This window comes from Phacochoerus africanus, chromosome 8, assembly GCF_016906955.1.
Source record: "Phacochoerus africanus isolate WHEZ1 chromosome 8, ROS_Pafr_v1, whole genome shotgun sequence".
In the NCBI taxonomy this organism is placed as follows: Eukaryota; Metazoa; Chordata; class Mammalia; order Artiodactyla; family Suidae; genus Phacochoerus; species Phacochoerus africanus.
Genome location: NC_062551.1, coordinates 107925701 through 107953127, shown reverse-complemented (window position 1 = coordinate 107953127; position 27427 = coordinate 107925701). Strand labels below are relative to the sequence as shown.

The following is a 27427-nucleotide window of genomic DNA, read 5'->3' as shown; positions in this document are numbered from 1 at the left end:
TTAAAGCCCAGGAACCTTAAATTACAATAGGGTGATAAATTCAAATAAACTAGGTCCTAGAGTTTCCTCTACTGAGAGAGGTAAGTAGAGCATTTATCTGTCTGATTAATTTAAGGGCTGGCCTGGGAGTAGAGGAGGAAGAATTGCCTTTAGGTGTTGCTACAGAATTGAAAGAATAAGCTGGGTTTTTTAGTTTGCGTTTTTTTTTTTTTTAAAAGGCCTTTCAGACGTTCTGCAATAGTATTAGACTAGCTCCTTATCTAGAGATAAGACTTGATCAAAGGTTTACCTTGGAATGTGAGACTTGGATCTCAGTGACAAACCCTGTGCCCAAAGTATTGAAGTAACTGAAAATTTTACAGTACTAAGCAGCAAAATGTATCTCGATCACCCACAAACGTCTGGTCCTTTTTATTCTTCTGGTTGTGTTCTTTATTTCAGTCTGTTTATCACTGGGTTTAAATATATATATATATTTTTGCTGCATTTGTGGGATGCGGAGGTTCCTGGGCCAAGGATTGAACCCATGCCACAGCAGTGACACACCAAATCCTTAACCACTAGGCCACTTGTAGTGTTTTTTTCCAATGGATTTTCTCACTCAGCACAATCCTCCCTGCAGATCTTCCCACCCACGGGATGGAGCCCATGAACAATGCCACCAAGGGCTGTGATGAGTCCGTGGATGAGGTCACGGGGCCGTGCAGCTGCCAGGACTGCTCCATTGTCTGTGGCCCCAAACCCCAGCCCCCACCACCTCCTGTTCCCTGGAGAATCCTGGGCCTGGACGCCATGTATGTCATCATGTGGAGCAGCTACATGGCCTTCCTGATCGTGTTTTTTGGAGCATTTTTTGCTGTGTGGTGCTACAGGTAATCCATTTGTTTTTCGTCCAGGGCAAGAAGAATAAAATTACCCAAGTGGCACTTCTGGCTTTCACTTGGCAGGCTTCGGTTCATTAGAATAGGAAGCAAATGTCTGCATTAGTACCACCTGAATTTCCTATATCCTACAACTGGTCTACAACCAAAAGCCTATTAGATATCGAAACATTTGAAGTCAGTTTCATTCTCTTGTTTAGAATGGCATGTGATTTAAAGCATCCATTCTTTAGCAGAAAGTTTTGTGAGCTGAATCTGATTCAAATCTATTTAAATGCATTACTATAGGAGTTCCCGTCGTGGTGCATCGAAAACAAATCCGACTAGGAACCATGAGGTTGTGGGTTTGACCCCTGGCTTCGATCAGTGGGTTAAGGATCCGGCATTGCTGTGAGCTGTACTGTAGGTCACAGAAGCAGCTCAGATCTGGTGTAGCTGTGGTGTAGGCCGGCAGCCGTAGCTCTGATTGGACCCCTAGCCTGGGAATCTCCATATGCCTTGGGTGCGGTCCTAAAAAATAATAATAATAAAATAAATAAAAATAAATGCATTACTATTGTCCTTTTTAGATATTAACATCTTGGTGTAGGGCAGCACATTTTAAAAAATCTTTTTATTTGGAAATAACTTTAGACTTACCAAAGGGGTGCAGAAATAGTAGAGTTATTTCTATCCTCTCCAACTTCCTCTAATGTCATATAAATCACATCACCCCTAGTATATAATATAATCAAAACCATGAAAATACCATTGGCAGACTATTATTGGCTAAACCACAGTCTTTTCTTCACGTTTTACCAGTTTCTCCTCTAACACCCTTTTTCTCTTCCAGGACCCATGGCACATTCACTTTTTGTTTTTTTGTTTTCTTCTCTTCTAGTCTGTGGGAGTTTCTCATCTTTCTTTCATGGCCTTCACCCTTTTGATGAGTACTGGCCAGTTATTTTATAGAATGTAAAGCTTTGGCTTTATCTGCTATTTTCTCAAGATCGTGTCAGAGGATATATGAGGTCATTTTGTCTCATCACTGGTGATTTAACCCAAATTGCCTCGTTATGAAGGTGTCTGCTGACTTCCCCACTGTGCAGTTACTATGTCTCCCTTTAGAGCTGATAAAGACCTAAAGGGGAGGAAAAAAAAAAAAAAGACAAAAGGGAGTGCCCGTCATGGCGCAGTGGTTAACGAATCCGATTAGGAACCATGAGGTTGTGGGTTTGATCCCTGGCCTTGCTCAGTGGGTTAAGGATCTGGTGTTGCCGTGAGCTATGGTGTAGGTCACAGACGCGGCTCGGATCCACGTTGCTGTGGCTCTGGTGTAGGCTGGCAGCTACAGCTCCGATTAGACCCCTAGCCTGGGAACCTCCATATGCCGTGGGTGCGGCCCTAGAAAAGACAAAAAAAAAAAAAAAAAGGGAGACATGTTGAAACTATGCTGATACCTCATTTCTCCTCAAACTGTCACCCACTGATTTTAGCTTTCATCTGAGGATCTTGTCTGCAACATGTACTCCTGTTGCCTTTGCTTCATTGTGATTTTGTATTTCTCTCATTCCTTCTCCATTTACTAATTAGACCTACCCTGTGCAGAGTTATTCCTTCTCCCCTACTTATTTTTTTCAGTTATGTTTATATCACAGATTTTTTTTTCTTTAATTCTATGGACTCTGTCCCGTACCATTGTTTTATCTTGCTGCTCAAATTTTCCCAATTTTGACCACTGGGAGCACCTTCAGGTGGCTCTGTGTTTGTTTAAGCACGCCTCTACCTTTCTCAATCTTGTTCTTATTTTCTGGAATCACAAGGTGTTCTAGACTCATATGGTATTTGCCCTCCCCCAGCCCTAGAGGCAGCCTCTTCTGCAAGGAGCCCTTGTTCCTTTCCTGGAGAGTGCTGTTTAGAAACCAAGATCTCGGACTTCCCATCGTGATTCAGCGGTTAACAAATCTGACTAGGAACCATGAGGTTGCAGGTTCGATCCCTGGCCTTGCTCAGTGGGTTAAGTATCTGGCATTGCCGTGAACTGTGGTGTAGGTCACAGACGAGGCTCAGATCCCACGTTGCCGTGGCTCTGGTGTAGGCTGGCGGCTACAGTTCTGATTCGACCCTTAGCCTGGGAACCTCCATATGCTGCAGGAGCAGCCCTAGGAAAGCCAAAAAGACAAAAGAAAACAGAAAAAAGAAACCAAGATCTTGGAGTTCCCGTCGTGGCGCAGTGGTTAACGAATCCGACTAGGAACCATGAGGTTGCGGGTTCGGTCCCTGCCCTTGCTCAGTGGGTTAACGATCCGGCGTTGCCGTGAGCTGTGGTGTAGGTTGCAGACGTGGCTCGGATCCCGCGTTGCTGTGGCTCTGGCGTAGGCTGGTGGCTACAGCTCTGATTCAACCCCTAGCCTGGGAACCTCCATATGCCGAGGGAGCAGCCCAAGAAATAGCAACAACAATAACAACAACAATAACAATAACAAAAGACAAAAAAATAAAAAAAATTTAAAAAATAAAATTAAAAAAAAAAAGAAACCAAGATCTTGACACTAGGTGTGCTCATAGCTCCTACAATTAGTGTTCACTGTGTTTTTAAGGGACCTAAAACTTTAAATGAGAGCTACAAGGTGAAATTATCCTGTTAATTTGTTTTTTTTAATACCCTCTTCAGTTCTCCCCTGAGACTGGTGAGCAGAGAGACCCAGAACAAGGGGACTTAAGGGGAGGAAGGGCACAGGATGAGGAAGTAAGCTTTTAAGGGTTGTGGGAATGTCAGAAGAATAGCCTCATGAAGCTGAGATCCACTGACATGACTTACATGCTTTTATTTTTCAGAAAACGGTATTTTGTCTCTGAGTACACCCCCATTGATGGCAATATAGCTTTCTCTGTAAACTCCGGTGACAAAGGTAGGCACGTTTGTGCTTAAACAAAAGGGGTTGGGACCACGGCATGTTCATGCACCTGTTCTGGGAGAGGCACTGAGCTGGAGCTGAGGACAGGGCTGTGGTTGAGACAGGGTCCCTGCCTTTGTGGCACTAACAACAGTCAGGGCAGGTCAGAACTGTGTCATTAATAGCAACAGTAGAATAGCCCTGGCCTGGGATCAGAGCTGTGGAGGTGATAACTGGGCAGGCTGAGAGCAGGAGCAGCACCTTTCCCGCTGTTCCTCGGGGCACAGGACATTTGACAGCTTTGCTTTTCCCAGGCTTGTGTGTGTGGGCGCCCTAAGTTCCTCCAGGGGTTGGGGATGGCAGGCCCTGTGGGCTGCGAGGAGGGCTGCTTCCAGCGCCGATGGCTGGGTAACTGAGCCTGGCAGGGGATTGCCTGGTACGCTTACCTGTGTGCCCTGCCAGGGTGTAATTCCCACCACGCTACGCGCGCGCAGTCACAGATAACGCTCTCCCTGTTCGATTTTCAGGAATGGCTTGGCTTTTAACCTCCACCCTCCCTCTCCTACTCTTCCAGGGCAGGCTTTCTGCTGTGACCCTCTGGGCGCCGCATTCGAGCGCGGTCTGCGGCGGCTCTTTGCCCAGTGGGGCGCATTCTGCGTCCGGCACCCCGGCTGCGTCGTGTTCTTCTCCTTGGCCTTCATCGTCGCGTGTTCTTCAGGCCTGGTGTTTATCCAGGTCACGACTGACCCGGTCGACCTCTGGTCTGCCCCAGGCAGCCAGGCACGCCGGGAAAAGGAGTACTTTGACACGCACTTCGGGCCCTTCTTCCGCACGGAGCAGCTTATCATCCGGGCCACGAACAACCAGTCACACATCTACCACCCTTACCCCGCGGGAGCCGACGTGCCCTTCGGGCCTCCGCTCAGCAGAGACATTTTACACCAAGTAAGCTGCTCTTTGCAGAGATCGATTTAGGGGGACCTGGCGCTTTGCCAGCTTTTGACCAGTTCGTTTGATGGGTGTTGGGGGATGAATGTGGTAGTATATCTCGTAAACCTTGATGATGAAAGTAAAGGCACTTTTCGTGGAGTCTTTAAAAAAGTAAGAGATGTGTTTCTCTTTTGAAACAGTGTATGTGTAGTTCACCTTAGGAACTTAGGAATTTTTTTTCCTTTGGTAATTGAAAAGTAACACACCAGGACCCAAAAGGGTGAAGCCTCTTATGCCGTCCTGGGGACATAGGCAGGAGCTACTGGCGGATTCCACCTGCAGAATGGATTCATCATTGCCTGAATGTGGGATTTCCCCCCCGCATTTGGCAAGAGATGCACTTGGGAAAAGATCCAGGCCATTCTCTTACACAGGCCTTCAAGCCTGACCTTCTCGCTTAACACACTTGCCCTGGAGAACTGTCTGTAGAGAAACTGCATCCCACTTTTTTTTTCTTTTTTTTTCAATCCATGCCCATGACATGTGAAAGTTCCCTGGGCCAGGGATCAAACCCAAGTCACCGTAGTGATAACACCAGACCCTTAACCCGTGACTTCACAAGGGAACTCTGTATCCTACTTATTTTTTATTTTTTTGCTATTTCTTTGGGCCGCTTCCGCGGCATGTGGAGGTTCCCAGGCTAGGGGTCTGATCGGAGCTGTAGCCGCTGGCCTACGCCAGAGCCACAGCAACGCAGGATTCGAGCCGCGTCTGCAACCTACACCACAGCTCACAACAGCGCCGAATCGTTAACCCATTGAGCAAGGGCAGGGACCGAACCCGCAACCTCATGGTTCCTAGTCGGATTCGTTAACCACTGTGCCACGATGGGAACTCCAGCCTACTTATTTTTTAATGAACAGTTGCATGGTTTCCCTGCGTGGTTTTCCTTTAAACATTGGTCTTTGCCTACAGAAGGTCTGATGCCTTGAAAGAATATGAGAATGTTCCCAAGACTTTCATAGACTCTTTTTGCCACCCAGTGATTATCTGTTGCTTTTTCCCAGCTTGTTGCAAAGGTGCAACTATTGTAATTTACATCCTGGAGTGTCTTCTCTCTTAGAACATGTCAGCATCTGCATAAATAATCCTAGTATGGAGCAAGGTGGTATTTGTTAGGGAGGGGGGTGTCAGGGAAACCAAGCAGAATTCCCCAGGCTCCCCTCTGTGTCCTGGTGGTCACTGCTGGAGAAGAGGGATGGGGGGATGTTCGTGAGTCCTGCACCCAGACCTGGCCTGGACGCTGTGTCCCCTCCCCATCTCCCTGGGTGCCTCTGAGTAGGGTCTTCATCCCAGTTTGCTGTGCCCTATGAGTGGGTCCTCGCTGTCTTCTGATACTTCACTGTAGTTCGTCTTAGTCTCCTTTCCTGTTTAGGAAGGGTTGTCCCCTGACTCTTCATCTTCTGAGCCCTTGGGGCAGTAATGGTTAGTCCAAATCTGAGAGAAATCTGATGTATTTCTGGGTTGGTTGATTTCGAAAATCGTCTTCCAGGTTCTTGATTTACAAACAGCAATCGAAAACATCACTGCATCCTACAACAACGAGACGGTGACGCTTCAGGACATCTGCTTGGCCCCTCTCTCACCATATAACAAGAACTGCACCATCCTGAGTGTGTTAAATTACTTCCAGAACAGCCATTCCGTGCTGGACCACCAAGTAGGGGACTTCTTCTTTGTGTATGCGGATTACCACACACACTTCCTGTACTGCGTACGGTATGTGGCAGAGACAGCCTTCCCTTCATCCCGCTGATATCCGAGCATATGCTGTGACCATGCGCCCTTGTAGGTGCTAGAGCCCCAGCAGGGACAAAGAATGGGACCCTCCCAGCGAAGCCTGCATCCTGATGGAGGGAGGCAAACGGTGGACAGTGGTTCTTGTCCTAGAGGCAATGCCACAGGGAAATGAAATGAAAGCTGGGCGATAACCTTTGGTTGCATCTACGACACAACTCTGGTGTTTCTGAGCTGGTGTCATAGAGCAAACATGGAAGCCAGTAATGCCTTTGCTTTCCAATATAAATTGACATCTCCATACCGAGTTTTTTAAATGTACAGCATCCCCTCGAGGGGTGAGGGCCAAATCAGAGTGCAGTTTGTATCAGAGTGCTCAGAAGCTGAGTCCTGTCAGCTGGCCAGGCAGGGAGCATGTGTGTGGTTTGAATTAACCACAGAGAAGCCATGCTTGGCGGCCTGTGGGCTGAGGTTAGGCGTGTCTGAAGGTAGGCGGTGTGGCTTGGTCTCTGCTCTCCCTCTCTCAGTGCCCTGCTGCTTGGCCTAACCTGATCTTAGCCGGACACAGTTGTTTAGCCAGTCGGACAGCCACTGGGGCTGTTTCAGCATTATGGGAGCAGAGGAATTATTGCTTATTACTTGAGCAAGCTGCTCAGTCAGCCACCTCTCAACAGCCAAGTGTGCCGTTCAGTTAACCACGTCTCAACAGCCAAGCCCTCTGAACACTGGCCTGGTTTGGGGACTTGAGGTTCTGTTTGGTTTTGGTCCTGAAACATGACGTCTGAGGGACCACACCACATCCTGGGTCTAGAGCACAGTCCTCTTCCGGTGTTGGGCTGTGTTTACTCTTCCAGGGAGGTCACCTTTATAAGCACGAGTCCGTGAAACAGGTGTAGCCCGTGTACCCCAAACCAGCCTTCTCTGAGAGGGAGCCATGGTCAGTCGAAAAAAAAGTTTTTAGTATTATTTAACTTTATTTAAGAAGAAGAGTTATTTTACTTTCTCTTATTGTATAAAATAAAAGTCAAAACTTTGGGAGTTCCCACAATGGGTTAAGAATCCCACTGCAGCAGCTCAGGTCTCTGGGGAGGTCCAGGTTCAATCCCCGGCCCGGAACAGTGGGTTAAAGTATCTGGCAATGCTGCAGCTGTGGCTCAGATTGAATCCCTGGCCCAGAAGCTTCCATATATCACGGGTGTAGCCATTTAAAAAAAAAAAAAATCAATCTGGAGTTCCCATCGTGGCTCAGTGGTTAACGAATTCAACTAGGAACCATGAGGTTGCGGGTTTGATCCCTGGTCTTGCTCAGTGGGTTAAGGATCCAGCATTGCCGAGAGCTGTGGTGTAGTTTGCAGATGCGGCTCAGATCCTGAGTTGCTATGGCTCTGGTTTAGGCTGGTGGCTACAGCTCCGATTAGACCCCTAGCCTGGGAACATCCATATGCCATGGGTGCAGCCCTAAAAAAGACAAAAAACCAAAAAAAAAAAAAATCAAAATGTTGGCAGTGAGGGTCACATGAAACTGGTGTTTTCCCCGAGGGAGCATGATTCACGAAGGTGTGGATTGCAGGCTGTGAGCACCACCTCACCCTAGCAGCAGGGATCTGTGCGGTCGGTGCTCACACTTGTGCATTTTCAGCTCTCACCTCCCCCCTCACTGTCCGACCTTCCCTGGGCTTTCCCCTGGAGGTGGTCCTGCAGGAGCCCCGCCGGCCCAGAGCCTAGCACAGACCTCTTGCCTCGTATAAAGGCACTGACACCTACCAGTCACAGGATCCCTGGATTCTTCCTCATGGGACTCTTAAGGATTTTAACCTCAGGATGAGCTCTCAAGCCCTGATGTGGTGGAGAGCCGTGTGTGTGTGGGGGGGGGGGGGGGCGGGGGGAGGGGTTGTTGACAGCCCGTGTGTGTGTGTGTGTGTGTGTGTGTGTGTGTGTGTGTGTGTGTGTGTGTGTGTGGCGGGGGGAGGGGTTGTTGACAGCCCTTGGCTTCTGGCCACAGCCCTGCAGCCTGTCCACCCTGAGCCATGACCTGGCCTCCAAGGCCTGATTCCCTCCCTTGGCTTGAGGGGCTGTGGTTCGGAATATGTGCGATGGACCTTCATAAGTGACCAGAGAGTCAGCTGTCTGTGTAAAACAGCTCACAGCCTCCCTCTTCCCCAGATCTAATCCTTCCCCAGTGCCTGAGGATAAAAATTTAAACTGCCTGGCATGGCCCTTAACCCTTTTTTCATGGCTTCTTCACCCTTCCTGGCCCCGTCCCCTCCCTGGGAGGCCCCCCGCATGGCACCCTGTGCTCTAGACCCGGTACGTGGTGTGATCCCTCAGATGCCGTCTGCTCTCTCCTCTTTTTATTTATTCTTATTTTTTTAATTACTCGAATGTATCACATCTGTAGTTGTATAATGATTGTAACAATCCAGTTTCACAGGATTTCCATCCCATAACCCAAGCACATCCTCCTACCCCCCTCCTCTCTCCTCTCTTACCTGTTGCAGTGCTCTCTCCTCTCCTCCCGCTGTTGTGGTGCAAGGAATGCCCTCCCTTCCGCCCCCCAGGCCTCAGAGACCTGGGTCTGTCCTGCTCTCCCCTCTGTGATGACAGTGTTCCCCACGTATCAGTGGCTCCCTCCTCCGTGTATCATTCACCGGGCGGTATTGACCGCTTCACACTGTATTTACCTGCTTCTCCCTTTGTGACGCTGAGCGCCCAAAGCAAGTACCGAACTGTGTTATTCACCTGAGGTTCACCTCAGGAACCTCAGCACCCAAGTTATACTTAGAATATAATCAGCCTCATTTCTGTTGTTAAACGTTTAGGTGTCTGTGATATCTTGAGGTGATTCTAATTGGGAGGTGTTTTCTAAATGCTTGGCAGGGCTCCTGCTTCCCTGAATGACACCAGTTTGCTCCATGATCCTTGTCTGGGGACGTTCGGGGGACCAGTGTTCCCGTGGCTCGTGTTAGGAGGCTACGATGGTAAGTGAGGGCAGCTTTTACTTTGTCTATTAGGTAAAGGAGTCTTGCCTCTGTCGTTAATAATCAAGTGGTAATTACAAAGATTTCATCAATTGAGCACTCTTATTAGCTCCCCAATATATTGGGTCCCAAATATAATCTCTTCTTTGGCTTTGGGCTTGGGTTTCATTCTCAATTGGAAAGAAGTGGACAGGAGTTCCTGTTGTGGCTTAGTGAGTTATGAACCTGACTAGTATCCATGAGAGTATAGGTTCAATCCCTGGCCCCACTCAGAGGGTTAAGGATCCAACGTTGCTGTGAGGTGGGTGTAGGTCACAGACATGGCTTCGATCTGGAGGATCTGGCGTGGCTGTGGCCGTGGGGTATGGTGTAGGCCAGCAGCTGTAGCTCTGATTCGATCCCTAGCCTGGGAACTTCCATGTGCCGCAGGCACAACCCTAAAAAGCAAAAAAAAGAAAAGAAGCGGATGGTGTTAGCCATTTTTAGGTTATTCTTTGGGAATCTGTTGACATTTCCCCAGAATAATGCCATTGTGTACATCCACATAATATGTTGCCCAGTTTCAAGGAGTTCGTGGAACCCTTGAAATTCATCAGTAGCCCCTGTAGGGAGTTGTGGACCTCAAGTTAAGAACATCTGTGATGGGGGAGAGGTAATATGTGAGACGGATGGGGGAAAACAAAGTTGATGGATTGCTTTTTCGTTCTAAGCCAGTTGGTTAAGACTTCAAACACTTTCATGGTGGGTAGGGCAGTTGGCTTGCTCTTTGCTGGTTCCTACAGCCTCTTGGAACAGATGATACAATGAGGCAATGATTCATGTGACCACTTTGGCATCGGAAGCCTAATTACAGGCAGCTCAGCAGGTTTTTCTGCAGCCTAATGAAGAGGCCATATAGTGGGAGGGGAGAAGTTGTGATCTATACTTAATTTTTACTCTGCCTTATGTAATAATAAATTTCTGATCCCGGGGAAAAAGATGGAGTCACAGCCATCAAAGGTAAATTTGGTCTCTACCTTATTCCTTCCACCAAAGTAAATTCCAGGTAGATCAAATATTAAAACATAAGAAATGACACCAGCAAAGAACCAGAAGAAAATGCAAGAGGAATTTTAAAAATAATTTTTAAATGGAAAAGGGTTTTCTAAGCAAGACACAAAATGCAGAAGCTAGAAAGAGAAACACTAATGGATTTGGCTACATGAAAATTTTAAATTCCTATGTAGAGAATGAAGTTTAAAAAGCCAAAAAACAGAAAGCTGGAGGAAAAAAAAAATAGTGTATGTAACAGCATTTCCTTAATCCATGAAGAGCTCTTGGGAAAAAAAGAGCCCAAATGAGAAACCAGGTACCTAGCTGGCTTGTGATTTTCTGCTCGCATTTATCTACTTTTCTGCACACTTGTAACCTGCTTTTTGATGTCACCTTTTTCCTTTCTAGATCAAAACTACAACAACGCCACTGCCCTTGTGATAACCTTTCCCGTCAATAACTACTATAACGATACAGAGAAGCTCCAGAGGGCCCAGGCCTGGGAAAGCGAGTGAGTTGCCCACAGGGTCTAAACAAGCTGCTTTGTTTGTGGGAAGCTGGATGCTTCCAGAAAGCACCTAATAATTTGTTCAGCTACATTAACCAACATTAGATTTAAGTTATGTCAGTGCTTTCACTTGGTGCTAGTGATTCCAAAAAAAAAAGAAAAATCCTGTATTAAATAAATTTACCTGTAAACAGTCTTTACATATACATCCCTGTGACGAGAAGTGTCCAGGTGGGAGGGTTCCTCCTGTCATTTTCTTTTCTTTTTTTTTTTTTTGCCATTTCTTGGGCCACTCCCGCAGCATACAGAGGTTCCCAGGCTAGGGGTCTAATCAGCTGTAGCCATCGGCCTACGCCAGAGCCACAGCAATGCAGGATCTGAGCCTTGTCTGTGACCTACACCACAGCTCACGGCAACACCAGATCCTTAACCCACCGAGCAAGGCCAGGGATCAAACCTGCAACCTCATGGTTTCTAGGTGGATTCATTAACCACTGAGCCACGATGGGAACTCCCCTTGTGTCATTTTCTAACAGCAGCACCTGGGAGCAAGCTGAGTGTATGTCAGTAAGGGAGGTACAGCAGAATATTATGCTGTCACCAAAGGGAACGAGGTAAATGGCTCAAGACGTATTAAATGAAAACTGCCATCAGCGTGTTTGGGCAAATATATGCCATGGGTGCTGTCCATGCCTAGATAGCTGTCAAGCCAAAGAGCCGGGAAGCAGTTAGCTGTGACATCACCTCTAGGGAATGGGAAGAAGGGACAGAGGGAGGACAGGGGCTTTGAACAGCTTTGTTGGGATATAATCCATGTACCATACACGTCACCCATTTAACATGTACAGTTCAGTAGCTTGAAGTGTATTCATGGATATGTACAAACATTGCCACAATCAATTTTAGAACATTTTCTTTACCCCAAAGGAAACCTGGTCACCCTCCTCTCCTCTCACCTTCCTAACGTGTAGCTTTGTACAACCACCCGTCAGCTTTCTGTGTCTGTAGATTTTCCTGTTTCAGACTTTGATATGAATGAAAACATGTATGTAGACTTTTGTGTCTGGCTTCCTTCACTTAGAATATTGTTTTCAAGGTTCATCCAAGTTGTATATTGTTTTCAAGGTTCATCCAAGATGTAGCATGTATCAGTCCTTCATTCCTTTTTATGGCTGAAGAGCATTCCATTCCTGTGGTTATAGTGCATTTTTGTTTATCCGTTCGTCCGTCGGCCGATGAACATTTCAGTTGTTTCTGCCTTTTGGCCACTATGAATAATGCTGTAGACATTCCTGTACAAGTTTTTGTGAACATACATTTTCATATCTCCTGGGTCATATATACCTAGGAATAGAATTGATTGGTCGTGTGGTCATTCTTTGAGGAACTGCCAGACTTTTTCCCAAAGCCACTGCACCATTTTACATTTGCTCTGAAACACAGAAGTTTTTCATGTTGGTCAAGTCCAGGTTATCTATTTTCTCTTTCGTTGCTCATACCTTTGGTGTCATAAATAAGAAACCATTGCCTAACCCAACGATCTGGACATTTACATCTATGTGTTCTTCTGAGAGTTTTCTATTTTGGCTCTTATAGTCAGGTCTTAGTTGCACTGAGTTAATTTTTGTATTTGGTGCGAGGTAAGGGTCCAGTTTCATTCGTTTGCATAGAGCTCTCCCAGTGTCCCAGACCATTGGTTGAAAAGATTCTTCTTTCCCCCGTTTGATTGACTTGCCACCTTTATTGAAAACGATATTGAACACAGATCCTTGGATCTGTATGCCTGTCCTTGTGCCAGTAACAACACCGTCTTGATCCCTATTGCTTTGTAATAAGTTTGAAATCAGAGTGTGTGAATTGTCCTACTTTGTTCTTCTTGCAAAAAGAGAGTTTTGGCTATTCTGGGCCCCTTGCAGTTACATGTAAATTTTAGAATCAGCTCATCTTTCTACCAGGAAGTCAGCTGGGATTCTGATAGGGATGGCATTGAATCAGTAGATCAACTTTGAACATGTTTGTTCCATGAGCATATATCTATATTATAATATACTTCATTGATAAATCCTTTTTCAGTAAAAAAGAAGTGAGACCATGAGCCACTTCTTAAACCTGTTCTAAACCTGTCTTAAATGGTTAAACCCAGCATGTCTGGAATTTTATAACCTGAAAGCGTTTTACCTTCCCCTCGAGTGTAGAAGACCCCAGTGAGGAACAAGGGTTAAGTGTGGCTTTGGTGTCATAGACGTTGGGAAGGAGTTCCTTACTTAGCTGTCACTTAAATTTTAACTAAAAAAAAATGAAATTCTTCTTACCCTTTTAGGTTTATAAATTTTGTGAAAAACTACAAGAATCCAAATCTGACCATTTCTTTTATGGCTGAACGAAGTATTGAAGATGAACTAAATCGTGAAAGTAACAGTGATATCTTCACTATTCTAATCAGCTATGCCATCATGTTTTTATATATTTCCATAGCCCTGGGGCATATCAAAAGCTGTAGCAGGCTTCTGGTAAGTTTGTGTGTGTGTGTGTGTGAGAGAGAGAGAGAAATGGCAGTGCACAGTGTGATGTCATATTTTTGCCTCTGCTTAATCCTAATTCATTGTGTTCAAAACTGCCCTAAATTGTCCTATTTTAATTGTATGTCACATTTTCTGCTTCCTGCATCTGTTTTCATCAGTTCCAATTTTTGTGTTCATCTTCAACTTAAAATTTATTCCACATAATCCAGTTTTTTCTGATTTGTCCACCCCCTTCACCTAAGAATGTAGGCTCATAACATACATTGCTAGGCAAGACGTGGGCAGGTTTTCGTATCTTCTCACAAACAAGGAATTGCAGTTGTAAATCTAGATGGACTGAACCCATATCAAGAGGTAAAAATGAGGGCCTTTCAGGAATAGGACAAAAAACAGCCTAAGCAATGATTGATGTCTTTGTGGTGTCTCCCAGGTGGACTCTAAAATCTCCTTGGGCATCGCCGGCATCCTGATCGTGCTGAGCTCAGTGGCCTGCTCCCTGGGCATCTTCAGCTACATTGGGGTCCCCCTCACCCTCATCGTGATTGAAGTCATCCCGTTCCTAGTGCTGGCTGTGGGGGTGGACAACATCTTCATTCTGGTCCAGACCTACCAGGTACGGTCTCAGAATCACAAAGCCAAGTATGGGGCCCCACACACGGCTCTCGGGCTCCACATAGAGTATTTGTGAGCGTGACCTGGGAGGCTGTTTCTGTTCCTCCGCGAGGCTCATCGTGCCCGTATCTTGTTCTGTACATTTTGAGACCAGGGAGTTCACCCCTCTCTCTGGTTGGTAGACTGGAGACAAAGTGAGAATTTAGTTTAAATATGGACAACATATCTGCAAAAAAAGGGCTAATGTGTGTGGAAGATACTTTGGGTACAACTTCTATTAAAATAATTCTTGGGATAGAACATGATAGAAGAGAATATGAGAAAAAGAATGTATATCTATGCATGACTGGGTCACTTTGCCGTACAGCAGAAATTGGTACATGGTAAACCAACTATAATTTTTTTACAGTTAAAAAAAAGATTCTCAGCACACTGTAGCAAAATGAAGGATTTGTCAGAGGGACCACAAAAAGGCAAAAGGTTGACATGGGACCTGTTGATGTAAACAGCCTCGCTTGGTTCCCACGGTCCCTTTTCTGTAGCCCTCACCTGGGCAGAGACCTGGTGGCACATAGGAGTGGTATTTAAAGGTCCAGCCCCTGCAGCCTGTGTTGATGTATTTTCCTGATAATGTGATTCAGCCCTTCATTGAGCTTCTCCCCTGTTCCCTGGCTCTGGGCTTCAGAAACACCAAAGAATCAGCGTGAGAAGGTTTGGGCCCTTACTACTTCATTGTATAAAGTTTATATACAAGAAATAGATGCTGCCAATCATTTCCTTTGCCATGGAGTTAACACAAGGCAGCTGAGAAGCAAAGAAGTCGTGTTTTGTTTTTTTTTTTTAATTTTTCGCTATTTAGGGCCACACGCATGCATATGGAGGTTCCCTGGCTAGGGGTCCAATCAGAGCTACAGCTCCTGGCCTATACCACAGCTTACAGCAACACTGGATCCTTAACCTACTGAGCAAGGCCAGGGATCGAACCTGCAACCTCATTGTTGCTAGTTGGATTCGTTTCCGCTGCAGGAACTCCAAGAGGTCATGTTTTATAATTGAGAAATTTTAATTTCACATGTTTAACTTTTCTTTAATTTCTAAGAGAGATGAACGTCTTCAAGGGGAAACCCTGGACCAGCAGCTGGGCCGGGTCCTCGGAGAAGTGGCTCCAAGCATGTTCCTGTCATCCTTCTCCGAGACAGTGGCATTCTTCTTAGGTAATTACTCTGTGACCTCTACCAGTCCTGCAGTTTCCTGAGCCTGGGCATCTCAGTATGCCCCTTCTGTGTTCTTTCCTTTCTAAGCTTTGTCCGTGATTACAGAGTCACAATGGACCATGAGAAAAATTGGTGGCTGTATCTCAGGTATCATTGGCAAGTGTCTTCTTTCTGCTGTGGTTTCAGGACATTGTTGATGCTAGGGTTCAAATACCAGGACCCCTCTGCCCCTTCCCCTTTGGAGCACCCCCAGTAGGTGTTGATAGTTAGCAGTATCATTCCTGTACAGCCACAGAATCCTTCCCCGCACAGCTTTTCATGCAGCCGTTCCGGAATCGTGGGCATCAGCTCTCGGGGTGTCTGTCCCTGTCCCCGTAGGCAGCCTCCCTCCTCGCACACACAGTTCATAGAGAAGCAGCCTCATAAGTGAGCAAAGAGTCTCAGATCTTCCTCAGTAACAAGGAGCCAGAATCGGCTGGAACAAAACCAGCACTTCTGTGTCCTTTCATGTGGAGAAATCAGTAGCCCTACTAGCAGGGCACTCTGCCCCATCTCTGGCCATATCCTCTGAAGAGGACACCAGTGAGAATCACCCAGTAAGTCTAGAGAAGACATGATCTGTGGGTCACGGGTGGACAGGCTTGCAGGGCCATCAGGTCATCTTATGAGGGGCCTCAAGGAGGGAGGTCTTCCTACACAGTCGCAGCGTCAGCTGGATCCGCCTCCATTTCCACAGTCTTGCCTTTCGGACCCTGTGGCCCTTGTGGTTCCTTTTGATGGATACAGTTGAAAAATGTTACTTCCTCTTTTTACTTCCATTTTAAGAAAACCAGTGCAAGTGCGTTGATGTTAGCAGCTGACCCTGGGCCTCAAGGTTAGAGTGACTTTGGGGGGACAGGAGGAATGATGGGGACATGGTACCCAAAGTAGTCTCAGATCCCATCTTTTTTTTTTTTTTGCTTTTTTTAGGGCCACATCCACAGCATATGGAGATTCCCAGGCTAGGGGTCTAATCAGAGCTATAGCCACCAGCCTACACCACAGCCACAGCAACGCCGGATCCTTAACCCACTGAGCGAGGCCAGGGACTGAACCCACAACTTCATGGTTCCTAGTTGGATTCGTTTCCACTGCGCCATAAAGGGAACTCCTCAGGTCTCCTCTTAAAAAAGGCAGTTCTGTGCTGCCTGTCCATTGCTGCTAGGTCCAATTTTTTTCCTCAAGCGACACTTTAAATCTAGATTTTTGTGTAAAATCTCATTGTTGAATATTGGCTCCTTATTTTTAAAAAAATGTTTTTAACCCTAAAATAAGTTGATATACATCTTTCGGGCTGCCAGTTTTCAGTTTCTGAGTCTTAGCCTAGGGGATTCTAGGAGGACCTGCATTTGATTGTATCTGAACAGAGACAGAGTCAATGATAAAATGTTAGGTCGAAAATACCGTCCCTCTTTGTGGGCTGAAGCATAGCAGGCACTATAAGAAATGGCCTGTGGGGTTTTTTGGTTTGCATGAGTTTTTTTTGGGGGGGGGGGGCTTTCTTAGGGTTGCCCCCTTGGCATATGGAAGTTCCCAGGCTAGGGGTCACATTGGAGCTGCAGCTACCCACCAAGCAAGGCCAGGGATCAAACCCGCATCCTCATGGATACTAGTCGGGTTCCTAGCCCACTTTGCCACAGCAGGAACTCCTCATGGGGTGGTTCTGGTGTGACACATCCCCCAAGACTTGGCAGCATGCCCTGGGGTTGGGGGAGTGGGTTTTCTCACAGGCTTGGCCTGTCCTGGCGCCTCGTGTCCCTATGTCCACAAGCACACAAGGCCCGCCAAGCCCCCCCGGGGTGCAGGGAGTGATGTCGCCTCTGCCCGCAGGAGGCCTGTCCGTGGTGCCGGCCGTGCACACTTTCTCACTCTTTGCGGGGATGGCGGTCCTCATCGACTTCCTCCTTCAGATCACCTGCTTCGTGAGTCTCTTGGGGTTGGACATCAAGCGGCAAGAGGTACGTCATCTTCCGGACTGCAGCCTCTGCCCTTTGAGTCTAGAATCGAGATGAAGCAGCCAGAGGGTGACCCCTGTTCCTCTTCGTCCCCACAGAAAAACCGGCTGGACGTCGTTTGCTGTGTCCAGGGCGCCGAGGACGGAGCGGGCGTCCAGGCCTCAGAAAGCTGCTTGTTTCGCTTCTTCAAAAATTCCTATGCTCCGCTTCTGCTTAAGGACTGGATGCGACCCATTGTGGTAGGAGCTCACTGTGGTCTTTCTCCTCCTTCTCCCCAAACAAATTTGTCACGTGCCTTCTAAGCACTCAGCCTGGGAAGGATCTGACAGCTGTTAAGTACATATGCGAGAATGCACAAACAAATATGGACTCATATGTGAAATATTTTTAGCAGTCGATGTAAGCAAGAATTTCTCTTTTAAGCTTTTGTTTTTTTTGTTTTAAAAATGACAGATTCTGGAGTTTTCTTGTGGTGCAACAGGTGTAGGATCTGGCATTGTCACTGCTGTGGCTCTGCTTACTGCTGTGGTGCGGATGGGATCCCTGGCCCGGGAACTTCCCTTATGCCACAGGCACGCCCCGCCTCCCCCCCAAAAAAAAATGAGACTCATGAATAGTTGCAGAGGTAGCCCAGAGAAGACCCAGCTGCCCTTTGTCCAGATCTTCATGTAATTGTAGTTCACTATCAAAATCAGGAGTTTGACATGGGCACAGTGTATGTCCAGTTCTGTGTCAGTTTATCTTGTGCAGATCCGTGTAAGCACCACTGCCTTCCAGATGGATATCTTCGTCACCCTGTGCTGCACCTTCAGTGTCACCCACCTCCCTCCCCTGCACAGCGCCTCATCCCCCAGCAGCTACGTAAGAGGCTTTTATAGCCTAGACACCGGATTTAGCCAGCAGCGATAATCTCGTGTGTCTCTATTAAAAGAATATAAACTCATTCTAGTAACAGTCATAATAATACCCACATTTATGAAACACTTCATATTTGGCATCAGTACTGAGTACTGGGCTAAATTCTGGATCACCCCTAGAATTTTCTCATTAAATCTCCAGAACTGTCTGATGTTACAAGTCTTATTTCCCCTGTTTTATTGAGGAGGCGTTAGAAGCTAAGGGAGGTTAAGTGGCTTCCCCAGGGTCACGCAGCTGGTGGCGGGATTTGAACCCAGGTAGTTTGGCTCTAGAGACAGTGACCTCCCCACGTTCTTTGTTTTCTTAGTCTGTCATTTAAACCTACTTTTCAGCTTTTTGTGTTTGAGATTTAGTTTATGCCCTTAAGCTCAGGCTAACCCTAAGCAGTTGCCGTCCTGTAACAACTCACTTTTCGTTCCAGATCGCAGTATTTGTGGGTGTTCTGTCATTCAGTATCGCCGTTCTGAACAAAGTAGAAATTGGACTGGATCAGTCTCTTTCGATGCCAGATGTAAGATGCTTCTCTTTTCTTCTAAGCCATTAGCCCACCTTTTTCCACATGGGTGCTGGCAGCTCTTCTGTGATGTAGGAACTGCCCAGAGCTCTGCCTAGCTGGGCCGGGTGTTCTGAGCTCAGGCCTCTGGTGTGGCCACCAAGTGCAGGCAGCCAGCCTTGAACCTCATGAAGTGCCCTCCTAACTGTGGGACCAACCAGAGGAGCCCCTGGGCCCAGGGTGGGGAGGGGGTGCCAGCTGTGGAGGGAATCATGAACCTGGGAGCCTCCCAGCACCCCCTGATTCTCAGGGACCCTCCCTTTGATTGGACACCGCCAGGACAATCACCCTTTGTCCGCCCTCTCTTTCCCAGGACTCGTATGTGATGGATTACTTCCAGTCCCTCAGTCGGTACCTGCACGCCGGCCCGCCCGTGTACTTTGTCGTGGAGGAAGGGCACAACTACACTTCTCTGAAAGGGCAGAACATGGTGTGCGGGGGCCTGGGCTGCAACAATGACTCCCTGGTGCAGCAGATCTTCACCGCCGCGCAGCTGGACAACTAGTCAGTACCGCAGGCCAGACCCCTCACCCGGGATGTCTCAGGAAGAAAGATTGGGAGTTCCCTTCGTGGCACAGAGGAAACGAATCTGACTAGTAACCATGAGGTTGTGGGTTGGATCCTTGGCCTCGCTCTGTGGGTTAAGGATCCAGCGTTGCCATAAGCTGTGGTATAGGTTGCAGACTCGGCTCAGATCCTGTGTTGCTGTGGCTGTGGTGTAGGCCGGCAGCTATAGCTCCGATTAGACCCCTAGCCTGGGAACCTCCATATGCCTCGAGTACAACCGTAAAAAGCAAAAAAAAAAAGATTGGGGAATTTGTCTGTCCGTATAGGCTGAGTGTGGCTTTACCTGTGCAAAACCTTCTAAAGGGCTCGTGCAAAAGCTCATACTCTGAAGCTTTTTCCATTAAGTGCTAATGTGATTTATGCTCTTACTGGGTTGTGTTAAAAAGGTCTAGAAAAGTAAGTTTGGGGTTTCTGGAAAAGGGACTGAGACTGAAGGCTCCCTCCTTGTGGGGGTAACTCCTCTCTCCTGCCCCCTAGTACCAGGATAGGCTTTGCTCCCTCGTCCTGGATTGACGACTATTTTGACTGGATTAAGCCGCAGTCGTCCTGCTGTCGAGTCTACAATAGCACAGACCAGTTCTGCAACGCCTCAGGTACTTGATCCTTTTCTAGCTCTTTCCCTTTTTTTCCGAAAAACCTTAAGTATTATAATTTAAAAATCAGGCAGTTCCCATTGTTGCTCTTCGGGTTATGAACTTGGCTAGTATCCATGAGAATGAGGGTTCAAGCCCTGGCCTCACTCAGTGGGTTAAGGATCCAGTGTTGCCGTGAGCTGTGGTGTATGTAGGTCGAAGACGTGGCTCATATCTGGCGTGGCTGTGGCTGTGGCGTAGGCCGGCAGCTGCAGCTCAGATTTGACCCCTAACCTGGGAACTTCCATATGCCATGGGTATAGCCATTAAAAAAATAATAATAAGTTAAAAATCAATTGCGGAGTTCCCGTTGTGGTGCAGTGGTTAATGAATCCGACTAGGAACCATGAGGTTACGGGTTCCATCCCTGGCCTCGCTCAGTGGGTTAAGGATCCAGTGTTGCCGTGAGCTATGGTATAGGTCGAAGACGCAGCTTACATCCCTCGTTGCTGTGGCTCTGGCGTAGGCTGGCTATAGCTCCGATTAGACCCCTAGTCTGGGAACCTCCATATGCTGTGGGAAGCGGCGCTAGAAAAGGCAACAAGACAAAAAAACAAACAAACAAAAAAACCCAATTGCATTTCACCACCACTTACATCTGTGTACCTGCCATGCTGGGTCTCCTTCCTTTGTTATCACCTGCTTCCTCCCTTGTCCACTCTGGAGACTCCTCGTTGTCCTGTCTCCAGCAGCCCCATCAGGCTGCGGGCTGAACACGGCCCAGGGCAGGGGACTCTCAGCTTTCTCATCTTCCTGACAGTGCCAGTTGCTCACCTCTCTGGATTGGTATCTGGCCGTTGTTTCTCGAGAGTGTGCTTTCCTTTGTTTGTCGTTGTTGCCCTGTGGTTTTGGAGGAGTGTCAAGGCCGTCCTATAATTTTTTTGATAAAAAACACCGACAGGAGTTCCCATTGTGGCTCAGTGGGTTATGAACCCAACTAGTATCTGTGAGGACCAAGGCTCAATCCCTGGTCTCCCTCAGTGGGTTAAGGATCCAGCGTTGCTGTGAGCTGTGGTGTAGGCTGGCAGTTATAGCTCTGATTCGACCCCTAGCCTGGGAACCTCCATTTGCCGCAGGTGTGGCCCTAAAAAGCAAGACACAAACAAACAACCCAGAGGCCCTGGGCTCTGGTCCTAACAAATTGAGGTTGTCCTTGAAGCAGGAAACTTGCTTCAGGGAAGAAAATTTATACAGCCTACCTTCGATGAAGATGGGACCTCAAGTTTATTAGGCTGAAAATCATGTGTGTTTGAAGCTTTTGGATAAGCACAACGATTCAGAGAAAGAATTCTCGTCACTTCGTTTTCATTATTTTAAATCGTTTTAACTGGAGCCCCATCCTTCCCCTGCCGTGTCTGCACTAGTGGTGGATCCCACCTGCATCCGCTGCCGGCCTCTGACTTCGGAGGGCAAGCAGAGGCCTCAGGGTGAAGACTTCATGAGATTCCTGCCCATGTTCCTGTCCGATAACCCGAACCCCAAGTGTGGCAAAGGGTAAGTGACACGGAGCCATTCGCCTGTGGGCCCCGCCCCTTTAATTTGCCCTGAAAGCTGGGGTAGGGGTCCCGGTGGGGGCAGTACTCTTCTCTGCCACCCCCCACCCCATCCTCGTCCTTCTGTGAAAGCAGGCAAACCAAAACACCCCCAAAGAGAACTCCCTCTCCTCATTCTCAGCCGATCCCGTCCTGGCCTGAGCGTTCCTGTCACGCGCTCTTCTCTGTGTCCCAGCCGTCCTGGCGGCATGAAGAATTCGGGGGAGGGATTCGGGGCTTTTGGGACAGCAGCTCTGCTTTGTCAACCGAGATGAAGGTTTAGATTCTCTTAGCCCCACTGTGCTTCTCGCCAGCCTGCCCATACACGGGGTCGTGGGCTGTCTCGCTCCCCCATCTGGCCAGACAGTCAGTTACCCGGAGAAACAGGGCCTCTGGCCCCAAAATAGCAAAGACGGCTGGACGTCTGGAGCTGGGGGATTCAAACGCATTGGTAGGAAAATCCACGTGTACATTCGGTAATCCCTGGACAGCCCTGTTTCTCCTAAGAATATGTCATTTGACCAGAATCCCATAAGTCGTACGTATCGTGTCTGCAGGTTTGAGACTTGTGCTAGGCCCGGAGGAGGGCTCTTTCTAAAAATTAGGTAGAAATGAATCTTGCCACTCGGTCTCCTTGCAGACTGAATGCTTGGCCCACATGAAACAAGTTATGGTGAACTGAACTTGTTTGTAGGAGGGCACAGCCTCCACTCACAGGGAGCCTCCTACATGCCAGTATCGTGGGAGACACCTCACCGCCCTCATTCCAGGGGCTCGTCCCCTGGCCCTGTGCGTAGAGGGTGCAGAAGATGACCCTGCCACCCCAGTCCGGAAACTGCCCAGGGTTTCAGGGCTGAGGCCGAGCCCTCGGCCATAACCCCGGGGCCCCCTGTCCCTTCCCACCTCCTGTTACACAGCATTGCTGAGCAAACCCTGTATAAAAACAAGGGTTTGCTTGTTTTTGATTGATTGCAAGCAGAACCAGCTACAGAAACAACATCAGTTACACACCAGTGAATCCAAAGGAGCAAAGAAAAACCAGTGTGGGGAGGAATAAGCTAAACCCTCATCGTGGCCTTTCAGGGCCTTCTCTGCCCTGAAAGTTCCAGCTGGTCTGACCCCTGAGCCCAGGGTCAGATGACAGCACTCCGCCTTGAGTGCTCAGCTTCTGCAGGTCTGGCACCAGGTGTGCGTGGCGTCTGGCACCAGGTGTGCGTGGCCTCTGACACTGGTGCCTTCTCCCAGGGGACACGCCGCTTACAGCTCAGCCGTTAACATCCTGGGCAATGGCTCAGGGGTCGGAGCCACCTACTTCATGACCTACCACACAGTGCTGCAGGCCTCTGCTGACTTCATCGATGCCATGCAGAAGGCCCGCCTCATCGCTAGCAACATCACCAGAACCATGGGCCTGGAAGCAAGTAGCTACCGTGTGTTCCCCTACAGGTACCGTGTGGATTCTGTTCATGGGGGGCTTGGGGAAGGGCCCATACCTGGGCCCCTTGGTAGGAGGCTGGTGCCTGGCTTTCCTCCTGACCCCGGCTCCATCCTGAGCACCGGTGAAGTCTGTCACGGGAAATGGCATCTGGGTGAGGAGGCCAGGGTCTGGAGCACCTACCACGGTCTTGGTGCTGGAGCTCCCACTGCAGAGCAGCAGCAGGGGGCGGGCAATGGCAGCACCTGGGGAATAGTTCTGCAGAAGGGCCTGGCTGGTCAGTAACTGGCTGGGTCCCCCCTGCTGGTTCCTGAGGATGGCGCCTTTGTGGAGCTTTCTCTTTGTTGTTTATTTATTTTATTTTATTATTTTTTAGTCTTTTTTTTTTTAAGGGCCTCACTTGCAGCATATGGAGGTTCCCAGGCTAGGGGTTGAATCAGAGCTGTAGCTGCCGGCCTGCACCACAGCCACAGCAGCTTGGGATCCAAGCTGCATCTCCGACTTACACCACAGCTCACGGCAACACCAGATCTTTAACCCACTGAGCGAGGCCAGGGATTAAACCTGCGTCCCCTTCATGGATGCTAGTCAGATTTGTTTCTGCTGAGCCACATGGGAACTCCTCTCTTGTTTATTGGGTTTTTTTCCTTGTAGAGAAAGTATTTTATAAAACACTGAATTCGGAAAATATAAAAAAGTAGAAGAAAGTGATTTTTGAGGTTTCCTTGTGGCACAGGGGCATTGTCACTGCTGTGGCTTAGGTCACTACTGAGGTGCAGCTTCGGTCCCTGGCCCGGGAACTTCCACAGGCTGAAGTTGCAGCCAGAAAGAAAAAAAGAGTGATTTTTGTCCCTCAACCCTATGATCTCACTTAAGGGAGTCTTGACTTGTTCTGGCAGCAGGACGGCCTGCTTTTCTGTGGAAAGAGTTCTTAGAGTGGGTGTTCTGACTCCTGGGAGGAGCTGATTAACTTTACCAAGAAAGTGTTTTCTCCTCAGGCCCTGAGTAGATGCTGTTTGGCCAGGGTAATCTTTAGGACAGACAAGGGCTTGTTTTTCCATAATGCCATGGAATATTCTTTAACGATAAATGCCTCTAAAGCACAGTGCATTGGGCACATGAACAAAAAAGCTTTGTAAAAAATACACATCTAGGAGTTCCTGCTGTGGTGAAACAGGATCGTCAGTGTCTCTGTAGCCCCAGGACGCAGGTTCAACCCCAGGCCTGGCCCAGTGGGTTAAGGATCCAGCACTGCTCCAGCTGCAGCATGAGTCGCAGCTATGGCTCAGATCTGATCCCCTGCCGGGGAACTCCATATGCCACAGGGTGGCCAAAAAAGAAAAATAAAGTTAAAATACACAGCAGCTTGGAGGGCCTTCTTTGGGGGTTGGTGGTGAGAGGTCCAGCTGAACTGCCATAGGTGAGTCTTGTAGCACACGGAGGTTTTATCCAAGCCGTGTCTCTCAAGGTAGTCTGAGTTTTGCACTAGGGTCAGAATGAAGAAGAAGCTTCCAGACGTGAGAACAAGCTGTAACAGAACCTTCTCCCCATTCCCAGTGTGTTCTACGTCTTCTACGAACAGTACCTGACCGTGATCGACGACACCATCTTTAACCTCGGCGTGTCCCTGGGAGCCATCTTTCTGGTGACGGTGGTTCTCATGGGCTGTGAGCTGTGGGCCACAGTGATCATGTGCGTCACCATCGCCATGATCTTGGTCAACATGTTTGGCGTCATGTGGCTGTGGGGCATCAGTCTCAACGCGGTGTCTTTGGTCAACTTGGTGATGGTGAGTCCCAGTCCATTCGGCTCATTCCTCCTGTGCCCCTGACGTGGGTTATTTCTGGGGGCGAGAGACCGGGGTCAGCTCTTGCCCCTGGTGCACGTGGGGTAGGTGGCAGATGGAGTCGGGACCTGGGTGGTGCATGTAGCAGTGGAAATGTGACCTCGTGGTCTAGCTTAGGTGTTCGGCCTTTGCTTCATCATCCGAAGGGTTTGTGAAAACAAGTAGCCTAATGACAGCAAGATGTTCATTTTCCATTTAGAAAAATTGCTCCTTCCCAATGGGATTTTCTGACCAGCACCTTTTGTCTCTCTGTGGTTGCCAGGAAGCTTTTTAGTAGTTAGTCTTGGAGTTCCTGTCGTGGAGCATCGGAAACCATGAGGTTGCGGGTTCAATCCCTGGCCTCACTTAGTGGTTTTAGGGTCCGGTGTTTCTGTGAGCTGTGGTGTAGGTCCCAGATGCAGCTCATATCTGGCGTTGCTGTGGCTGTGGTGCAGGCCGGCAGCTGTAGCTCTGATTGGACCCCTAGCCCAGGAACCTCCCTATGCCACATTTGAGAAAGTATTAACAGGAACATGGCTTCAGGTGGAATGGCAGTGAGGCCCAGCTCACAAGGAAATGATGACAGCATGCTGGCTCGTGGTGGGTGGGGGACCTGGAGAGGTTTCTGCAGCTTCCCCTAATAAAGGCACATCTGCTGGAGGAAAGTGGAGTGCTGGGCACAGGTGTCCTGGTGCAGTTGAAGGTGGTGTGATGGGAGCTTTGTCTTGGAGGGTAGAGGGGATGCTTAGGCCTCCTTTAGCACCGAGGTGCCCTGGGAACCGCAGGTCCTGGGAGGGTGGGTGGCCGCTTACGACTTTTACCAGGAGGGGGCGGTTGTAAAGGAAGCACTTTATTTCAGAGCTGCGGCATCTCCGTGGAGTTCTGCAGCCACATAACCAGGGCGTTCACGCTGAGCACAAAGGGCAGCCGTGTGGACCGGGCCGAGGAGGCACTTGCCCACATGGGCAGCTCCGTAAGTACAGCCCAAGCCAGCGACCTGGGCACAACTTTCCCCATGAAGTGCCCAGCCTGGCCCCTGAGTGTTCCTCAGGAGAAAGCACTTCACAGTTGAGCAGGGAAAACAGAATGTGTATCTTTTGCTCAGCAGCAGCTCCTAAAGATGCTGAGTTCCCAGGCACTTGAGGAAAGTATCTTGCATGTAGTTATATCCTGAAACTCTTTAGAACCGTTGCTGTTGGTGAATCCTTTGTAGGTGGCCGTGTGGCTGAAGCAGGAAAATAGAGCCTGAAGCCTTTGCCATTGAAAGCCCAGGCCTTGTAAGGGAGCTGCCGTGCTCAGAGCCCAGTGTGCAACCTGTGGTTCACGGTCTGAAAAATCTGAAAAATCTTCTCAGGCTAAACCTGAGAAGGATACTGGTTGAGCTATGAACCAGTTACCTCACCACGGTAGAAAGTTATTGTTTCAGGGTAACAATGAAAACTTTGTTCCATAACAATTTTAGATAATATAGTTCCTTATATTCTCGGAGAGAGATACACCTCCTGGAACACACAGTTGGATCCCAGACCCCTGCAGTAAAGCAGATATTCCAATAAAGCTTGTCACACACGAATATACTGGTTCCCCAGTGCATATAAAAGTTATGTTGATATCATTGTTAAGTGTACAATAGCATTGTCTAAAAAAACAATGTTCATACCTTGATTTAAAAATAATTATGTCGGAAAAATGGCTCTGATAGACTTGCAGGGTTCTCATGGGGTCTGTGCAGAATACACAGCTTTTACCCATTTAACACCTCCGACTCCAGATTCGTAATCAACAAAACAATGTCCGCAGAGCATAATGCTCCTTTATCAGTAACTGAGAGTTGGGGTTCAGTTCCCCCGTTAGAGTGGACCTTGACTAGTAAGAAATTCTCATAGAGAAATGTTCAATTATGGTTAAGTTGATAAAAGTGGTTTCTAACCCCATCTTTCCTCTCTTAGGTGTTCAGTGGAATCACACTAACCAAATTTGGAGGCATTGTGGTGTTGGCCTTTGCCAAATCTCAAATATTCCAGATATTTTACTTCAGGATGTATTTAGCAATAGTCTTGCTGGGAGCCACTCATGGATTAATATTCCTCCCTGTCTTACTCAGTTACATAGGTAAGAGTTCTTTCTTTTAAACTAGTGGATGAAGGAAGCATGATATGCAGGGAAATGATAGCCTCATTTGAAGTATTTAAACTTATTTATGCTGGTCATGTGATAACACCAAGTAAAAAAAAATTCCAAGAGAAATACATTGCTAGGGCTTCGTGATTGTCCAGACTGCTTCATTAGGAAACTGCTGATGCTTTTTTGGGAGGCTCGATGTCATCAGACTGGGAGTGAGTTTGTCTGTGGCCCAGGCTCCCTCCCACTGACAGTGGAACAGCAGCCCCCGCCGCGGCCGCCCAGCAGTACCCGAAAACTGCTTTTATCCCATTTGCTCCTAGAGCAAAATGCTGCCTCTGCGCTTCGTCTCTAATTTGGAGCTCTCCTTAGGATCTTTTTACTTCAGTATCAAGACCTGTAGTTAAAAGAACAGCCCTGATCTGCTTGATTTATAGCTTTATAACCAAGTTGAAGCATTGAAAAATACATTAAAAACCCAAACGCCTCATTTTCTTAAT

The 27427-nt window shown here is 48.0% G+C and overlaps 1 protein-coding gene across 1 annotated transcript in view; it reads left to right on the top strand.

Moving 5' to 3' along the window:
* Window positions 1-27427, top strand: part of NPC1 (NPC intracellular cholesterol transporter 1) — a 48411-nt gene that overhangs the window by 20091 nt on the left and 893 nt on the right. Inside the window, exons 6-24 of the mRNA XM_047793921.1 lie at window positions 623-872; window positions 3699-3772; window positions 4332-4702; window positions 6240-6466; window positions 9362-9462; window positions 10903-11005; window positions 13323-13512; window positions 13955-14137; window positions 15236-15350; window positions 17220-17347; window positions 17443-17583; window positions 18684-18773; window positions 19129-19319; window positions 19860-19975; window positions 21379-21508; window positions 22792-22992; window positions 24539-24770; window positions 25666-25779; window positions 26756-26918. Of these exons, the coding sequence (XP_047649877.1) occupies window positions 623-872; window positions 3699-3772; window positions 4332-4702; window positions 6240-6466; window positions 9362-9462; window positions 10903-11005; window positions 13323-13512; window positions 13955-14137; window positions 15236-15350; window positions 17220-17347; window positions 17443-17583; window positions 18684-18773; window positions 19129-19319; window positions 19860-19975; window positions 21379-21508; window positions 22792-22992; window positions 24539-24770; window positions 25666-25779; window positions 26756-26918 (3120 nt within the window). The remainder of the gene's footprint in view (window positions 1-622; window positions 873-3698; window positions 3773-4331; window positions 4703-6239; window positions 6467-9361; window positions 9463-10902; window positions 11006-13322; window positions 13513-13954; window positions 14138-15235; window positions 15351-17219; window positions 17348-17442; window positions 17584-18683; window positions 18774-19128; window positions 19320-19859; window positions 19976-21378; window positions 21509-22791; window positions 22993-24538; window positions 24771-25665; window positions 25780-26755; window positions 26919-27427) is intronic.